Raw genomic sequence first — 16,405 nt, 5'->3', positions numbered from 1 at the left:
TTAAAAAGTATTGGATGCAATTTTAGTCATAAATATAATAAATCATTAACCTTCCACGTAAGTAAATTCCTCCTTATAATTAGTCTAGGTATGCCAAATATGCTACAAAGTTTAGTTTGGTTTTAATTTCTTAGTTGTAACACTCTTATGAACAATAGACATGTAATTATGGCTTTTTACAACTTCCTTGTGCTTTCAACTGACCCATAAGTGCATGAAACAAAGCAAACATTCCAATTATCAGTTAAATCATACAGGTCACAAAATTCTGCAACTGGTGGCCTAAGGTCGTATTATTTGTTGAGTGAGAAAGAAAATGTCGCTTTGTAAAATGTGCCCTAAGAAGTCAGTCTGTTTTCCAAGAAACTTAATAAGAACCCTATGTACATGATCTCATGTGGATCTCACTAATGCTGAAATCACTCTGGCATATCCACAGTTGGGAGTTATGCAAGTGTGAAATCTGTTAATACTCGAGATGTTCCTTGATATACATTGGTGTATATGGATTTGTTCATTATAATGCAACATTGGTATGAATTCCACACTCTATTAAGCAAAATATGAAACACTCCTTCAATATAAGTGGGTCTTCCACCTGAGGAAGAGCTACTTAATTGGCAGAAGACTGGAGAAGGCTGGAGGAACGCTGAGAGGGAATGGTAAAGTCTCTGCCACTGTGAGCAATGCAACATCTCCACTGTTACTGCCCTGCTGAAGCATCTTTTGGCCCAACAAAACATTGGTGGATCCGTTGACATTTTATTTATTTGTAAAAGTGACACAAATGTTGACTGATACACATTTACACTGTTTAATGTAAATAATAATATTAACATTCTAGTAAACTACAGATTCTAATTGTTTTTAAAAACTGGTATTTTTGCTATGAAGAAATGGATATGAAGAGCTGTAGCTGTGACATGGTTCTGGAGAGAGGCATTAGAGTTTTCACAAATGTAAAGGCTTATTTACTGTCTCTTCTGCGATACACTTCAGTGCCTTTAGAGCAATATTCAGTTATCAGCTGCTTTTAAGTATCGTTGAGCAAGAAGAAATTACTTCTACACTTCAAATGCTGGGTTTCTGTCTGGAATAAAAAATGAATTGAGATTTGGAATTGCTCAAGAAATGGTTTTGATTTGTTTTATTAGGGCTGTTTATTTCTAGAAGTATACACTTTTTTTCTCCTAGGTGTTTTTTTGGTTCAGGTAAATGAGACCCCCAAAATTTGGGGATTCCTGGGGGGGAAAACAGATTCCCAAAGGGTAAAGTATTTGGATCCAGTATTTTTTTTAAACCCTGAATTTTTTCAGGTCCAGCAGACCCAAACTGTCCTGACCCTTTGGGGAAGGTGGTATATAAATGTAATACAATAAGTAAACAAACAGGAAAAAAACAGGGGGAGGGGCAGTAAAACTGCAAAAAACAGCTGAGAGGTCTTAAGCTGGACTGCCCAAAAGAACTTGCAGAGTAGCTGATCCGGCAGGGAGAACTCTCTCCACAGGCTCCGTTGGACTACCCAGTTTGAGAAGAAAGCCCCAAAACGGCTGTTCTTGGTTTGCTGGTAATTCCCAAATAGATCTGGATTATTTTAGGGATTCTCCCCAAAAATCCTGGAGACATTTAGGAAGCCAAAATATATCCAAAAATATCAATAAGGTGTTTTTTTGGGGGTATATTTTTGGTTTGGGTAGACCCAAAGGCACACCTGTATTTATTTCCAAAAGAAATTGAAATAGAGCACAACTTTGTGCTAGCTTAGTAAACACAAGTAATTTACTGAACAAAATGTCCTTTTGAATTTGTAAAAGAAAGAATTCTGACATATGCAGGTTGTTAGTAATATTTCTGTTCATAGCTTTGTCTACTGTCTTGTAATAGCTAGCTGTGAGATGCTTAATGGCAGCAATGGAATTTCAGCCCTTGGGTCAGATCCTGCCAGCTTTTCCATTCCATGTTTCCCAGTTCCCCTTTATTTCACTATCCCATCCCACATGTCATTTATATACACAGGCCCTGTGGTCCTCGGAATAGCCCTTTTGGATAGTTAAACTGGGTACTACCTTCCTTTTTCACCAGCTGAAAAGCTGATTGGCTCCAAACCATAATCCATACTTCTTTATGAAAATTAAACAGTTCTAGGTCATGTTCATTTGGCATACTATATGATTGCCCACCTCAAAAACTAGACCTCTTCTGTCATTGGCTGCAATTGCAAGTATAGTTAGATTCTTACACCCAGGTTACATCAGTCTATGGGTTTGGAAGGGTGTAACTCTGTTTAGGATTGTGTTGATAGTCCTTTAAGGCAGATTACATGGGATATAGGACTTGATCATGGTTTCATGGAATGTGATAAATGATTCTCTATAGGAGAGAGCTTGACACATGATAATGGCTTTGGCAGCAGCTGTTCCTGATTGCACATAATACAGTCTTGCATTTTTATTCTTTGTTTTGTATTATTTCAAGATACTGGGGTCCTTCTTTTATATACAGCTCTTGTTAATTTTAGCATTTCCCTCTTCTTTACCACGATATGGTTTTACTCTTATCTCACCATTGAATTAAGGAGAATTATCCTGAGTTTCAATACAAAAAAATGTCCAGTTAATTATATACTGTTACTATTTCATTTATACTTGTTGAATAGTGTTAAAATAATAGTGTAAAAAGTGAGCATCCCAGTTTAAAACAGATTGGTTTCCTTTTTTTGTGTAACTCCGTAATCTCATGGATTGGATTTGGAGAATTTTGAACAGAAAGGACATAGGGGCTACTTCTGGTCTGCAAACTCTTGCACAAGATACATTGCTGAAATATATTCAGTAGTGACTCACATGCGTCTGCTTGTGCAAGTGGAATAACATCCATCGATCAATGTTAATCTTAAAGATCCCACTGGACTCAAACTCTGTTTTGCTACTTCAGAGCCACACAGCTACCCACCTGAATCTATCAACGGGTTTAATTTCCTTTTTACACACAGGACTCTGAACATTATGTACACCAGACTTTTGAGCATCAGAAAGTTCCTTTTGCATATGGGAATGCATTTGTGGGTTTAATGAATAAATCTTGCGCTTGAATTGGAGTGTTCTTCTGATCACCTGATTGTGCTTAGTAGAAGCAAATTTACCTGGTACATTGTTGGAATCTTCAAAGCTTAGTGAATAGCATTTTTTTCTTGTAAAATAATTTGCTGGAATGAATGCCAATATCAAGTGTTCTAGATATGAAAATGTGACATATGAAATAATACCTAAAAGGTGTTACATTTTATATTCTCATTGTCAGACATTTTATAATGTATCAAAACTCTGTTACTTTTATAGATTACCTTTCTCAAGGAATAGATCTCTCTGGAATAGAAGTGATTGAAAATGACCTGCTTTTTATTGCAAGAGCTCGACTGGAGGTGGAAAATCAGGCTAAACGTTTGCTTGAGCAAGGAATTGAGACCCAGGTACCATCTGTTTTGTTTTTTCTTAGAAGCAGATACATAAAAGTTTTACTCTTTATAACAAAGTGGATGGATCTGGATGGTTTGCAGATATCTCTGTGAATATGTTGGCTTGCTTCACACCTATTTTAGATGACTGTATTGTTCAAAATATTTCCTTGCTTACACACAGTTTATCTGCAGTCATGCAGTGAAGATCCTTGTGCTGTGGTGGCAGCTGCTGTCAAAGCAATGTTTTTTTAAAATATGCCCAGCCAGTGAGAAGCCCTGCTGTGGAAAAGCCCCATCTGGCCCTGTTCACTTTCTGAATACACTTGATGGGCATCTGGAAAAGTGACGGTTTATGTGTACTTGATGAACATCTGACACCTACCACAGAAGCATCTGTTCCGGAGGGGGTTCAGAATTATGCATTTATGGAATCTCTGTTTCCATTTTCATTGTAAAAAAGAAAGAAAAGGAATAAGGTTTCATGATTGGGTAAGATCTGGCAGAAAACTTCTGGTAACAGAAGGAGGGGGTGATTTCCCCCAATTCTGTCCCCCAATTCTGCAGGCTTGTACTGTCCCTCAGGAGCAACAGTTTGGGGATCATCTTGTGCTGCAGCTGATGGGGGAAATTCTGTTCCACTAATGCAAGATCCAACCCACTGGATAGAAAAACCTAAAAATGGGATGTTCAAAAAGCCAACATTACACAGGTCATTTTCTCCTTGTGCCCCACCTGTACCTACTATGCTAACTGAGCTGCCACTACCTTCCTATTTTACCTAGAACCTCTTCACTCCATTCAGTGTAACCTATGTAAAATAAGTTGATGCATGCGGACCTGCTTATGAAGGAGGGGAGTATTGCTTTTCCATTAGTATTCACTTAGGGACTCGTTTGCAGGGGTTGGGGGAGAGACAGGGCCAATATGTAATTATCTGACTATAGGTATCTGAAAATACTTACTGCTGTTAGACATAGCCAAAGTGTCTAGCACACAAACCATTTTCTCTTTCTATTAAATGCTAAAGAATAGCTGACAAGTGAAGCCTTGAAAATTAATTACCGTTGATTTGAGTAATTGACAATTCTGCTAGGTAGGGTATCAAAATAATTATGGAATGATTAGTCTGCATTCCTACTGTGTGTGGCCAGTGACTCACTTCCAGTCACACCAAGGACCATTTGGAAGAACTTTATGAGTGTTTAGTGGAAGGAAGATGGAAAGTACCATGATAAAGTGCTGCTCTGCTAGCTTCTTTGTGTTCTCTGCAAGAACGAATAGATGTTTTGTTCTCTGAGAACCATGTCAAAAAAGGTTGAGGAGGTGAATAGAAGAAGAAATTAAAAGAGAAATTACAGATTTTAAATCTTTTTCATTGCTCTTCAGATGGTACAGGTGATGTCTTTTTAAAAAATCTTCCTCGTATGGTTCAGGCTGTCCTTTTCTTCCCTCCTCAAATATTTCAGCCTGTGTGTGTTCATATGATGATTGAATTTATATTCTTGAATTCCATAGTATGCTAATTTGAGTGAAGCAGTCAGTAGAATTTTGTGTGCATTTAAGTTCATTAAGAGTGAAGTTTTGAGTTCTTTTACCGTTCTTGATGAATTGTAACCTTACCAGTAGCTCCAGTTCACTTTTATTTATTTATTTTATTTTTTATTTTTCATTATATTTATATACTGCCCTTCCCTGAGGCTCGGGGCGGTTTACATGGAACTGGAGAAAAAACAGTACAAGTAACAGGATAAGTTGAACAATAGCAATACAGTCATAACAGAACAGTAACATAATGGAACAAACATGGTGAGAACATCCATTTTAACTGTAACATACCAACAGCCCTGTGGGATGGACATGTCGGTGGTGGTTTTCATGGGAGAAGGGGCTCAAAGGCCAATGGGTAGTGATTGAATTCAGGTCAACTTCAACCAAAAGCCTGGTGGAAAAGCTCCCTTTTGCAGGCGCTGCGGAACTGTTTAAGCTCCACTAGGGCTCTGGTCTTCTCCGGGAGCTTGTTCCACCAGGGAGGGGCCAGGATGGAATCATAGAATCATAGAATCATAGAATCATAGAGTTGGAAGGGGCCATACAGGCCATCTAGTCCAACCCCCTGCTCAACGCAGGACTAGCCCTAAGCATCCTAAAGCATCCAAGAAAAGTGTGTATCCAATCTTTGCTTGAAGACTTCCAGTGAGGGGGAGCTCACCACCTCCTTAGGCAGCCTATTCCACTGCTGAACTACTCTGTGAAAAACTTTTTCCTGATATCTAGCCTATATCGTTGTACTTGAAGTTTAAACCCATTACTGCGTGTCCTCGCCTCTGCAGCCAGCAGACACAGCATCCTGCCCTCCTCCAAGTGACAACCTTTCAAATACTTAAAGAGGGCTATCATGTCCCCTCTCAACCTCCTTTTCTCCAGGCTGAACATTCCCAAGTCCCTCAACCTATCTTCATAGGGCTTGGTCCCTTGGCCCCAGATCATCTTCGTCGCTCTCCTCTGTACCCTTTCAATTTTATCGACGTCCTTCTTGAAGTGAGGCCTCCAGAACTGCACACAGTACTCCAGGTGTGATCTGACCAGTGCCGTATACAATGGGACTATGACATCTTGTGATTTTGATGTGATGCCCCTGTTGATACAGCCCAAAATGGCATTTGCCTTTTTTACCGCTGCATCACACTGCCTCCTCATGTTTAGTTTACAGTCCACAAGTACCCCAAGGTCTCGTTCACACACAGTGCTACCTAGAAGCGCATCCCCCATCCAGTAGGCATGCTTTTCATTTTTCTGACCCAGATGCAGAACTTTACACTTATCTTTATTAAATTGCATCTTGTTCTCATTTGCCCATTTTTCCATTGTGTTCAGATCTCGTTGAACTCTGTATCTTCCGGAGTATTTGCCAGTCCTCCCAATTTGGTGTCATCTGCAAACTTGATGAGTAGTCCCTCCACCCCCTCATCTAGATCATTAATAAATATGTTAAAAAGTACCGGGCCGAGCACCGAGCCCTGAGGTACCCCGCTACTCACCTCTCTCCAGTCTGATGAAACACCATTGACAACAACTCTTTGAGTGCGGTTCTCTAACCAATTCCCTATCCACCTGACTATCTGAAAATCCAGATTGCAGTCCTTCAACTTATCCATCAGAACATCATCTTCCTTGGGGCCAGGGATCACTAGGCAGTTGGTAGTAGAAGAGCATAAGGCTCTTTGAGCGGTGTAGGCATAGAGGCAATCCCTTAAGTACACTGGGCCCAGAACGCAGATGGCCTTAAAGGTGATTTTCAGAACCTTAAGCCTGATCCGGAATTCAACGCTGCCACGCCCCCCCCCCCTTTCAAAGCCCGCTCTTAAGGGGGAGGGGTTTGAAGCCTAGTGGTAGAACTAATATTCATGCCCTAAGTAGTCACTTCTGTGCCTTCCTATAGAGTTACAGAATTACTAATTTGGGTTCTGGCCTAATCATAAGAACATACATAAGGACACAAGAGAAGCCATGTTGGATCAGGCCCATCCAGTCCAACGGTCATTGTCACACAATGACCAAAACCCAAGTGCCATCAGGAGGTTCATCAGTGGGGCAAGAACTCCCACTGTTGCCCTCCAAGTACCAAGAATACAGAGTACCACTGCTCTAGACATAGCGTTCCATTATACCTTGTGGCTAATAGCCACTGATGGGCCTCTGCTTCATATGTTTATCCAATCCCCTCTTGAAACTTTCTGTGTTTGTAACTGCAACCACTTCTTGCAGCAGTGAATTCCATGTGTTTACTCTTCGGGTGAAGAACTATGGTGTCTTGAAAGCTATGCCATCTTTCTTCTCCATTGAAAGGAGTGTAGCAACAAACAGGCTGAAGTTGCTCTTGCTGTGGTTGTCTTTCTGGAAGTATATACACATATTCAGTATGTGTTGGATGCATTAGTATACAAAAGTGAGATTAGATAAAAAGAGAAATAAAAATGCAGAATATGCTTTTGCGTTTATGACCTATCAAGATGACACTGCCATGCCATTATCTTTTTTTTTATGATAATTTTATTGTTTATTATTATATAAAGCATTTACAGAGAAGTTGTAAAGAAAAAGCGACCAGTTGATATGGTTTGCCATCTCTTTTAACATAGATATTTAGTTCTCATCACATATTATTCCTAGTCTAAAAGTTTTTACCATTTTTCTTAGCCAAGTGATTGTTAATACATATGAGATCTGTTATAGGAATACATTCTGTTATTATCTTAAATGATATTAGGTCAGTCTCCTTCACTACTGTTGTCTTGTTAATGCCTATAAAATATGGTTTGTCATCCTCTTTTGGCATACATATTAACATACATATTCAATTCCCATCGCATATTAATCCTGATCTAGGAGTTATTACCATCTTTCTTAACAAAGTAGTTGTTGATACATAGGAAGGTATAATCTATTATAAGGATATATTCTATTATTGTCTTAAGTGATATAAAGTCAGTTCCCTTCATATATTAGACCTGTCCTAAAGGTTGCTACTGCTTTTTTTTTTTTTTTCTCACAAGAAGCCAGGAGAGTACTCCATTGTTCAGCTCATCTTTCAGGTGGTCGCAGAAAATGAAATTGTATTTTTTTCCATAGTAGAGTGTTTCTGATTGTCCTTCTGTCAGGGCCAGAGAAATCTCTTGCTTGATTCTTGCTTGTAATCGCCTTTGAGGGGGCTCTGAATCCTTTGTCAATCTGGATCTCTTCCTCTGGTCGCACAGAAATATCTCCTGATAGCTTCCTAGTTGCTGTCGCTTTTGAATAGACTCTTTTTATTTTGCTGATCCAAGTCATTTCCTGCTCTGAATAGACTTCCAGGTTTTTGGTACTTTCCTTCCATGAATCTGTTTTCCCAGGTTCTTTAAAGATACTTTGGGTTTTTACATCTCTGGCACTCTCTCCCTCCAGTTGGTTAACTTCCAGACATTGAAGTTTCACTTGATTTACTGTTAGCTGAGCTGCGTCATCAGCTGGTCTCTCCGGATCTTGGGCTCCATCCAAAAGCTCCCCCTTAGTCCCACGAATTTCCTTTTCCAGCTTATTGACTGCTTTCAGTATCTCTGAGTTTCCTTTGCATAACAGATAGAGAAGCTGTGCCTTTGTTAATTCTCCAGTTGTTAATTCTTCCATAGTTCTAGGCAGACACAAATGTTGTAGGTTCCAGCTTCTGTCAGCTTCTGCTCCTATCGATCTGGTAAATGATGGTCTGGGAAGAATGTGAGGTCGGCTGGTCGTTTCAAGCTTGTAAAGTTGTTTGCGACAAAGACGCCATCTTGACCTTGAGCTCAAGCCGCTATTAATCCAGGGAGGTCTTGCTTCTCCCTACGGATCTGTAGGACCCTCAGGTCACCGTTCCCGGTTCCTGGGGCGACCGGTGAGCAGATTTGCGTATCTGTTCAGGTCTGCCAGGTGCATAAGCCCCTGACCCTCGGCATGGCTTAAGAGCTGAACTGAAGTCCAGCTTTCTTATGGCGCCATCTTGAGGTCTCTCAGATCTTTATCGCCATGCCATTATCTTAACTAACTTGATAGGCTTTAAAATATGTCCATGCTATGCCTTAAATAATGCATAGTATGCCATTTCATCTTCTATCAGCAGCAAGCCTGGTCAAGGACTGAACTACCAAATGCGGCCTGTGTGTGCCTTCCCATCATTAGCAATCAATATAATTGGGCCCGTGCCCAATTTAGTAATAGGAGGGCTGACAGGCACCAGAATAGCACTTGGCCTATTATCAGTTAAGCACTTTTCTGTCCTTGTGACACTTGTGACTATTATGCTCCTTTCCCTTGGTCATACAATAGAATTAGTTTGCAGTTAAGCAGCCTATTGTCCTCCTGGAGAGAACAGGACACTTCATAAAGTCTGAAAGGCTTGGATTAAAATAAATTGTTCTACTGAATATGGATGCCAGTATAAAAATGGTACTCAACAGCTGTCATTATTATACTTTTAATTTCAAAGCTGGAGAGTTCGGGACATTTTATCTTTTGAACACCTTGTGAACTCCTTGACACTCTCAGAAATTTGGGCCTACTTTGCTCATTAAGCAGGGATCATTTTGATTTCCTGTTAATTGGCCATCCATTCCCGAGGGGATGCTTTTAATTGTCTAACTTTCTCAGTTTGGCACCAGTATCAAAGCCTAAACATATTATGTATTACGAAGCCAGTTCTTTGACCCTCCTGGAAGATGCCCTCAAAATAATTTTCTCTGATTAGCTTGGGAACGCTTCTTTGTGGCATTTTTCCTATGCAGAATTTTTACTTTTAGAATCAACACGTGCTGATACATTCTATGAGCATTTGTATACTTGCCAGGAAACTGGTATATGCAATTATAGCAATTGAAGTGTATTTTTAGCATCGTCATGTATGTATTTATGCATGACTTCTTCATGGAAGTAGCCCTTAAAATGAGGCAAAAAGAATGGAGAGAAGGTCAATTTCTGTGAATTCATCCTTGCATTGCTAGACCCTACCCTCCCATTCCTAAGATTTATTTGGAGCATCCTCCCATCTTAAAACCGCCCGCGGTAAGCGGCGAGTGGGAGGAGTTAAGGCGGGCTCAGTCCGTGATGAGGAAGGGTGCCGATTGGCCCCTTCCTCCGGACTGACAATTGGAGGGCCCAATCGGCAGGCGCAACATTGGAGGGCCCTCTGATTGTCCGCTTGCTGCCAAGGGAGCTGCCGCGAGCCGGCTCCTCCCTGCACGCCGCCCTGCAGACTCGCCGCCCTGAGATCGCCGCGCCCCGAAGACGAGCTGCCATCAGCCGCAGCAGCCCCAACATCAGCGGTGCCGCGATTGGCGCGCCCGGCGGAGGAGCCGCGATTGCCGCCTCCGGCCCCGCGAACGCCGCTGCCTCAAGAGACGACGACGCCCGCAGCCGCGCCCACCCGCCCTGCCCGCACACGGACCTCAAGACACTTTGCGCCCTCAGGTAGGCTGTGGCGCGGCCGGGGGGTCCACGAGTCATACCTAGCGCCCGCTGTATTTATACGACAGCGGGCCTATTTTCTAGTAGGATATATTCTTCATATTTAAAAAATCTACGTATCTCAGGGCGGTTTACATGGAACGTATGAACAGTAACATGAAAAACCATAACAGTAATACTAATAACTGATAGTGGTAACAATATAAACAATGCATCAGTGCAAAATCGGTCCAGAGCGCTCTGGTGGAGTTCTGGGAGCTGGGGCCCTTCGCTCGCTGTTGGTTATGCCTGGTCTCAACCAAATGCCTGGTGGAAGAGCTCCTTTTTTCAGGCCCTGTGGAACTATTTAAGTTCTGTCAGGGCCCTGATCTCCTCTGGGAGCTCATTCCACCAGGTGAGGGGAAGAACAGAGAATGCTCTGGCCTTGGTCGAGGCCAGGTGGGCTTCTTTAGGACCAGGGACCATTAGCTGGTTGGTGGTGGTGGAGTGTAGAGCTCTTTGAGGGACATAGGCAGGGAGGCGGTCCTTCAGGTACACTGGGCCCTGATTGCGTATGGCCTTGAAGGTAATTACCAGAACCTTTCGTCTGATCCGGAATTCAACTGGTAACCACTGCAGTCGGTGGAGAATGGACCAGATGTGGGACCTCCACGGTGTTGTTGTGAGGATCCTGGCTGCTTCATTTTGGACCAGCTGTACTTTCTGGGTCAAGGCTAAGGGCAGGCCTGCGTAGAGCGAGTTACAGAAGTCCAGTCAAGAGGTGACTATCGCATGTATCATTGTGGCTAAGTGTTCCAGGGCCAGGTCGGGCGCTAGTAGCTTAGCTTGGTGGAGGTGGTAAAATGCCAACCATGCTACCTTTGTGACCTGGGCTTCCATTGTGAGAGAAGCATCCAGAATCACACCCAGATTCCTGTACAGCGAGCTGTACAGAGCTGCACACCATCCAGGGTAGGCAGACACGCTTCCTCACATGGGCCCTTTCTACCCAGCCACAGGACCTCCTTCTTTGAAGGATTGAGCTTCAGACGACTCTGCTTGAACCATCTCTTCACTGCTTCCAGGCAGTTGGCTAATGCTTCTGGGGGAGAGTCAGGGCAGCCATCCATCAGGAGGACGAGCTAGGTGTCATCTGCATATTGATGACAATCCAGCCCAAACGTCCGTACCAGTTGTGTGAGAGGGTGCATGAAGATGGGGTGGGGCATCATATAACCAGCAAAGATCAGATATTCAAGTATTTTAACTTACTAGCCAATAACTTTTTGTTATTTTGCTTAGGAAAATCTGAGTACATGCCTTGTAGAAATAAAGTTGCTGAACTAAAAAGTCTGAATATTTCCTCACTCACAGCCTTGCTTCTCCATGATACTGACAAAATAGACTATTTTTAGTGACAGTCCTCAGGGCACACTAATAATAATAACAACAACAACAACAACAACTATTATTATTATTATTATTATTATTATTATTATTATTATTATTATTTTGATTTATTTCCCGCCACTCCCAAATGGCTTGTGGCGGGTTAAGAGAGAAGGGGCAGATGTTACCTGGGTTGGTGGCATGCTACAAGAGAGGGGCAATTAGTGACTTTCTGCACCCAGTTCCTGAGTTGTGAGCTGGAAGGGGGAGTCCGAGGAGAAATTACCCTTGCATTTACAGGGTAGTGAGGATAACAGATTTATTCCAAGACAAATTTTTTAAAGAATAATCTACAGTTTTACAAAATGAACTGAAAACTCCACTGAGAGCAGTTTAGAGAAACAAATAACCAAGAGGAAACAGAGTACATCAGAATCGTAAGAAGAATATACCGACAAATATAAAAATCAGAATAATGACCAACAGAGTGGAAATGGTCCATTTACATTCCAATTTGTAAAAAAGGAAACATAAAAGACAGTAACAGAAGCCATGAAGGAGTTGGAAGAGATCCTTAAGTGTAAGGTTGTGTTGCTGATAACCAAGATCAAGTTGATTCATGCCATAATATACCTTATTAGTATATATGGGTATGAAAGCTGGACAATGAAGAAAGGTGACAGGAAAAAAATTATTCCTTTGAAATGAGGTGTTGAAGAAAAGTTGTATGAATACAGTAGACTGCCCAAAAGGCAAATCAGTGGGTTTTAGATCAAATCAGTCCTGAACTGTCCCTAATTTGGTCTCTGAGAAGACTGGAAAAGACAATAATGCTAGGAAGAATCAAAAACAGCAGGAAAAGAGAAAGGCCCAACCTGTGATAGATTGATTCCATCAAGGAAGCCACAGCCCTCAATTTGCAAGACCCGAGGAGGCTATTAATGATACAACATTTTGGAGGTTATTAATTCATAGGGTTGCCATAAATTAGGAATGACTTGACATCAGTACACACAATACAATGCCATCCCACAAGTATCTTAAAGACAAGTGAAATTGTTGTGTCTTTCAAGAATCCAAGTCCACTTTGGCAACTGTGTGAAGGGTTCCATTGAGTTGTCAGATATGTACACATAAACACATTGGAGCACATAGAGCACAGTGGATGAGAAATATCACATGGATAGTCCAAAGAGGGCAGTTCCTAGAACATCAGTGTAATACATTACATTGCAGAGCATCAGTGAAAGTAGTATGCTGTCAAAACCATAATTGATTGAATCATTGAGGATGTGCTGCTCCCTGCAGATGATACATTAGCAAAGAAGGATGAATCTGAATAGTGTACACAAACCTATAAGGAGGGAACGACTGTTCTTTGTATTAAATTATCCCAGTACGATGGTATTAAATTGAATTCTAGTTCAGCGGCTTCTTCCTGGAGTCTCTTTTTAAAACTCTTCTGATGACCTCCTGCAGCCTTTAGAATCTGCCTTTAAAATAACAAACAGCCTTCTGTCAAATGATTGTATTAAATATCTTGATTTTCTTGTAAAATTGGGCACCCTCTGTGACCCACTTTGAGAGGCTATATTTCCCTAAAGAGTCCCTCTGTAGGCATGTTGGTGAAGCACAAACGCTTGCATATTCCAGCCAGCTTTCAGCATGAATTGCGGCACAGCTTATGGACTACTTGAGCACTCTACACTTCCTTCATGTGAGTGCTCCCTGTCTCTGGCTGCATTGCCTATGATGTTGTAGGTAGAATGGAGCATGGAAGTATTTACAGTCCTCCTCATCTTGCTTCAGCTGGAGACTTCTTTTGGGGAGTCTAGGAACCAGGGCACAAAATTAAGTTTCCTTTTGTCTCATAACTAACATTTCTTATTAAAGCATATATCTATAGGCTGATCGTTACCATATTTGTTGGAAATGATGCCCACTGGCATAAGACTTTACTTAAGACTTCAGCCAAGAGTGTTAATGTCATTGTTCATACAGCACAATTAAACTTCATATACTCTATCTGCTATGGCCACAATCTGAAATGCTTAATGCTTGCCTTGAATGTTCATCCTGATGAAACTGAAATGTGATGCATGGGCATTAAAATCAGACTAACATTCTGTACTGAAATGCCCCCCCCCTCTCAAACTGGGGTTTAAAATAAAGCACACATTTCTCTGCAGTATAATCAGCTGATAGTGATATAACCTAGAATATCTTTTCAGTTTCCATAGGAACAGATGATAGAATGTTTGAGTCTTGAAGTAGGTAAAATAAATTTCAGGGGATCTTGCTTATCAATGTCTATATTGTTGGAAGACACCTCCCCCCCAAAGTAGCCATTGCATTAGACACCTCTTGTTGATATTTTTATTGTTTAACTTTGGGAATCTTTGTTTTGCATTAGGATGATTGTGCATCACATATAAGTGTTCTCTAGCATTTGTTGGTATGTGGATGGTGGTAAAGACATAATTTCAATAGTAACACATCATTCTCATTTAACGTTTGCTATAAAAATTATAGCCTTTATTAGTATAGCATAGTACTTTTTTGCCATGTCTGCTGGTGTAGAAACCTAATTTCCTCCCCTTACAGACAAATACATCTGTATTATGTAGGATCATAATCAATGGATCAGGAGAAAAAAATGAATCAGTTTCTCGGGTGTGTTTTAATTTATACTTTTTGTTTGCTATAGTGTAGTCATAATTCTGCACTAAAATTGCTGGTGGTTTCTGTGGCTCTGGTGCTGATCCTGGCAGAACTATACACACTGCTTCTTCTTCAGAATCTGAAGAGGTTACAACTGGCAGGGGTCTGACACAGTCTGTAGTAAGCAAAGCTGAAGATTTAACTGTGCCTGCAAGCCAGGAAAGGTGCATGCATACCTTCTTGCCTAGCCCAGAAGCAGCCACTCCATCCTCCTCCTTTTCTTTCTTGGCAGGTATCAGTGGTGAACTATGGGGTGCTTGCAAAACAAATTGTGGCAGTTTCTGTCAGAGCAAAATTGTTTTCGACTTTCCCTCTTTGTTTGCCAACTGTTGACAATGAGACAATGGAGGCTCTGCAGTGGGGGCAAGACAGTAAGCAACTTGAATTTATCCCTGAATAGCATATATTGTGGATTTTTTACAGGAGCTCCTTGCCTTGCTGCACTATATTTTTGCGTTTATTTGGCCAACCCCTCCCCATTTCCTTTGATGTTAATACCACCTAGCTCGGGGTCCCCTTTCTGACCCTGTGGACACCACTAGAATTCTGTCTCAAGGTGATGAGTGCTGCTACAAAATGGCTGCCACAAAATGGATATTGCAAAATGTCTGCTGTAGTTTATCTTCAGTCACACAGTGAATATCCTTATGCTGTATTGGCAGATGCTGCCAAAGCAACATAAACAAAAATTGCACAGCCAATCAAATATTCAGTGCCAATCAACAGCTTCATCTGGTCCCACATGTTAAAAAAAAAACACTTGGCAGGTGCCTGGAAAGGTGTTGGCGGGTATCATGATGTCTATGGCCACCATGTTGGGGACCCCTGACATCACTATTTCTTGACAGTTGATTAGTGAGTTTGTAACTCACAAACAGTTTGTGAGTTACACCAGCTGCAGCAGTTGCAATAAATGGCCAAAGGAACGACCAGTTGTTGTTGGTGTCATTCCCAGGTTGTGTTTACATGAGTGCACTTGTGGGCTGGTAGGGAATGTTATTGTCAATAGTGCAGAGTCTACAGGGGTGAAACTTCAAAACCAAGCTTTTGTAATTTATTGTCTCTGTTGAGGGAGCCACAATTTATATACATCTTCTGACTCCACCTCTTCAAGCAGTGCACTAAAATGAATGACAGGGATTGTTCATTGAGAACAATGGGAAATGCAGGCATGCTTGCTGAATATAGTGGAAGCCAGAAAGGACAACTGCCTTGCACTGGCCCATTGAACAGCAGAGAAAAGTTGCAATGAAAATGCAGAATCGGGTTTGCACGAAGATCTCTGCTTTAAGTACTCTGCTCTGATACTGGAATAGCAGCCCCCAAGAGTAAGCTGTTTTGAGTCTTTTTTGGGAAGTGAAAAGTCGGGCATTAAAACAACTCTTCTAAATTTGAACTTGTGGGGTTCCATACTAAAAAGATTGAGAATTGATGCTATAGGGAGAACTTACTGGGGCAGATCCTATAACTGGACTGTAGTTTTGCATATATCAGTTCTCTAATGCCTTAACAGCCTCTAACCTTCACAAGTTCAGAAGACCGGCCCATGCTTCAGCTTGGATAGCCCCCAGCTGCCAGGGTTCCAGCCCTCTAGGCTCTCGCTGCCTTCTGAATTGACTGACAGTTCTGGCTCAGTTCAGTCTCAACTACCAGCCTCTGACCGTCATGTCTTTTGATCTGTCATTGCAGGGTAGCCTGTTCTGGTTCTCGCATTTAGGTTTCTCCTGGTTGAAAAGGACTGAGGAATATCAGCCTTGTGGGAAGCTATTGTGTGTGAGGAGAGAGGTAGTGATTGGAAATGTTATTTTATGGGGAATTACAGACTTGAAGGAGACTTACTAGTATAGGCATCAGAGTCCTGGAAGATGTTTGGAGTGATTGGCATGG

At 41.5% G+C, this 16,405-nt stretch overlaps 1 protein-coding gene across 1 annotated transcript in view; it reads left to right on the top strand.

Moving 5' to 3' along the window:
* COG5 (component of oligomeric golgi complex 5) overlaps positions 1–16,405 on the top strand; it is a 171,703-nt gene that overhangs the window by 68,205 nt on the left and 87,093 nt on the right. Inside the window, exon 7 of the mRNA XM_077338169.1 lies at positions 3,339–3,469. Coding sequence (XP_077194284.1) covers positions 3,339–3,469 — 131 coding nt within the window. The remainder of the gene's footprint in view (positions 1–3,338; positions 3,470–16,405) is intronic.

This window comes from Paroedura picta, chromosome 5 (assembly GCF_049243985.1).
Source record: "Paroedura picta isolate Pp20150507F chromosome 5, Ppicta_v3.0, whole genome shotgun sequence".
Classification (NCBI taxonomy): Eukaryota; Metazoa; Chordata; class Lepidosauria; order Squamata; family Gekkonidae; genus Paroedura; species Paroedura picta.
The sequence above is the reverse complement of the archived record's forward strand: the minus strand, read 5'-3'. Positions and strand labels throughout refer to the sequence as shown.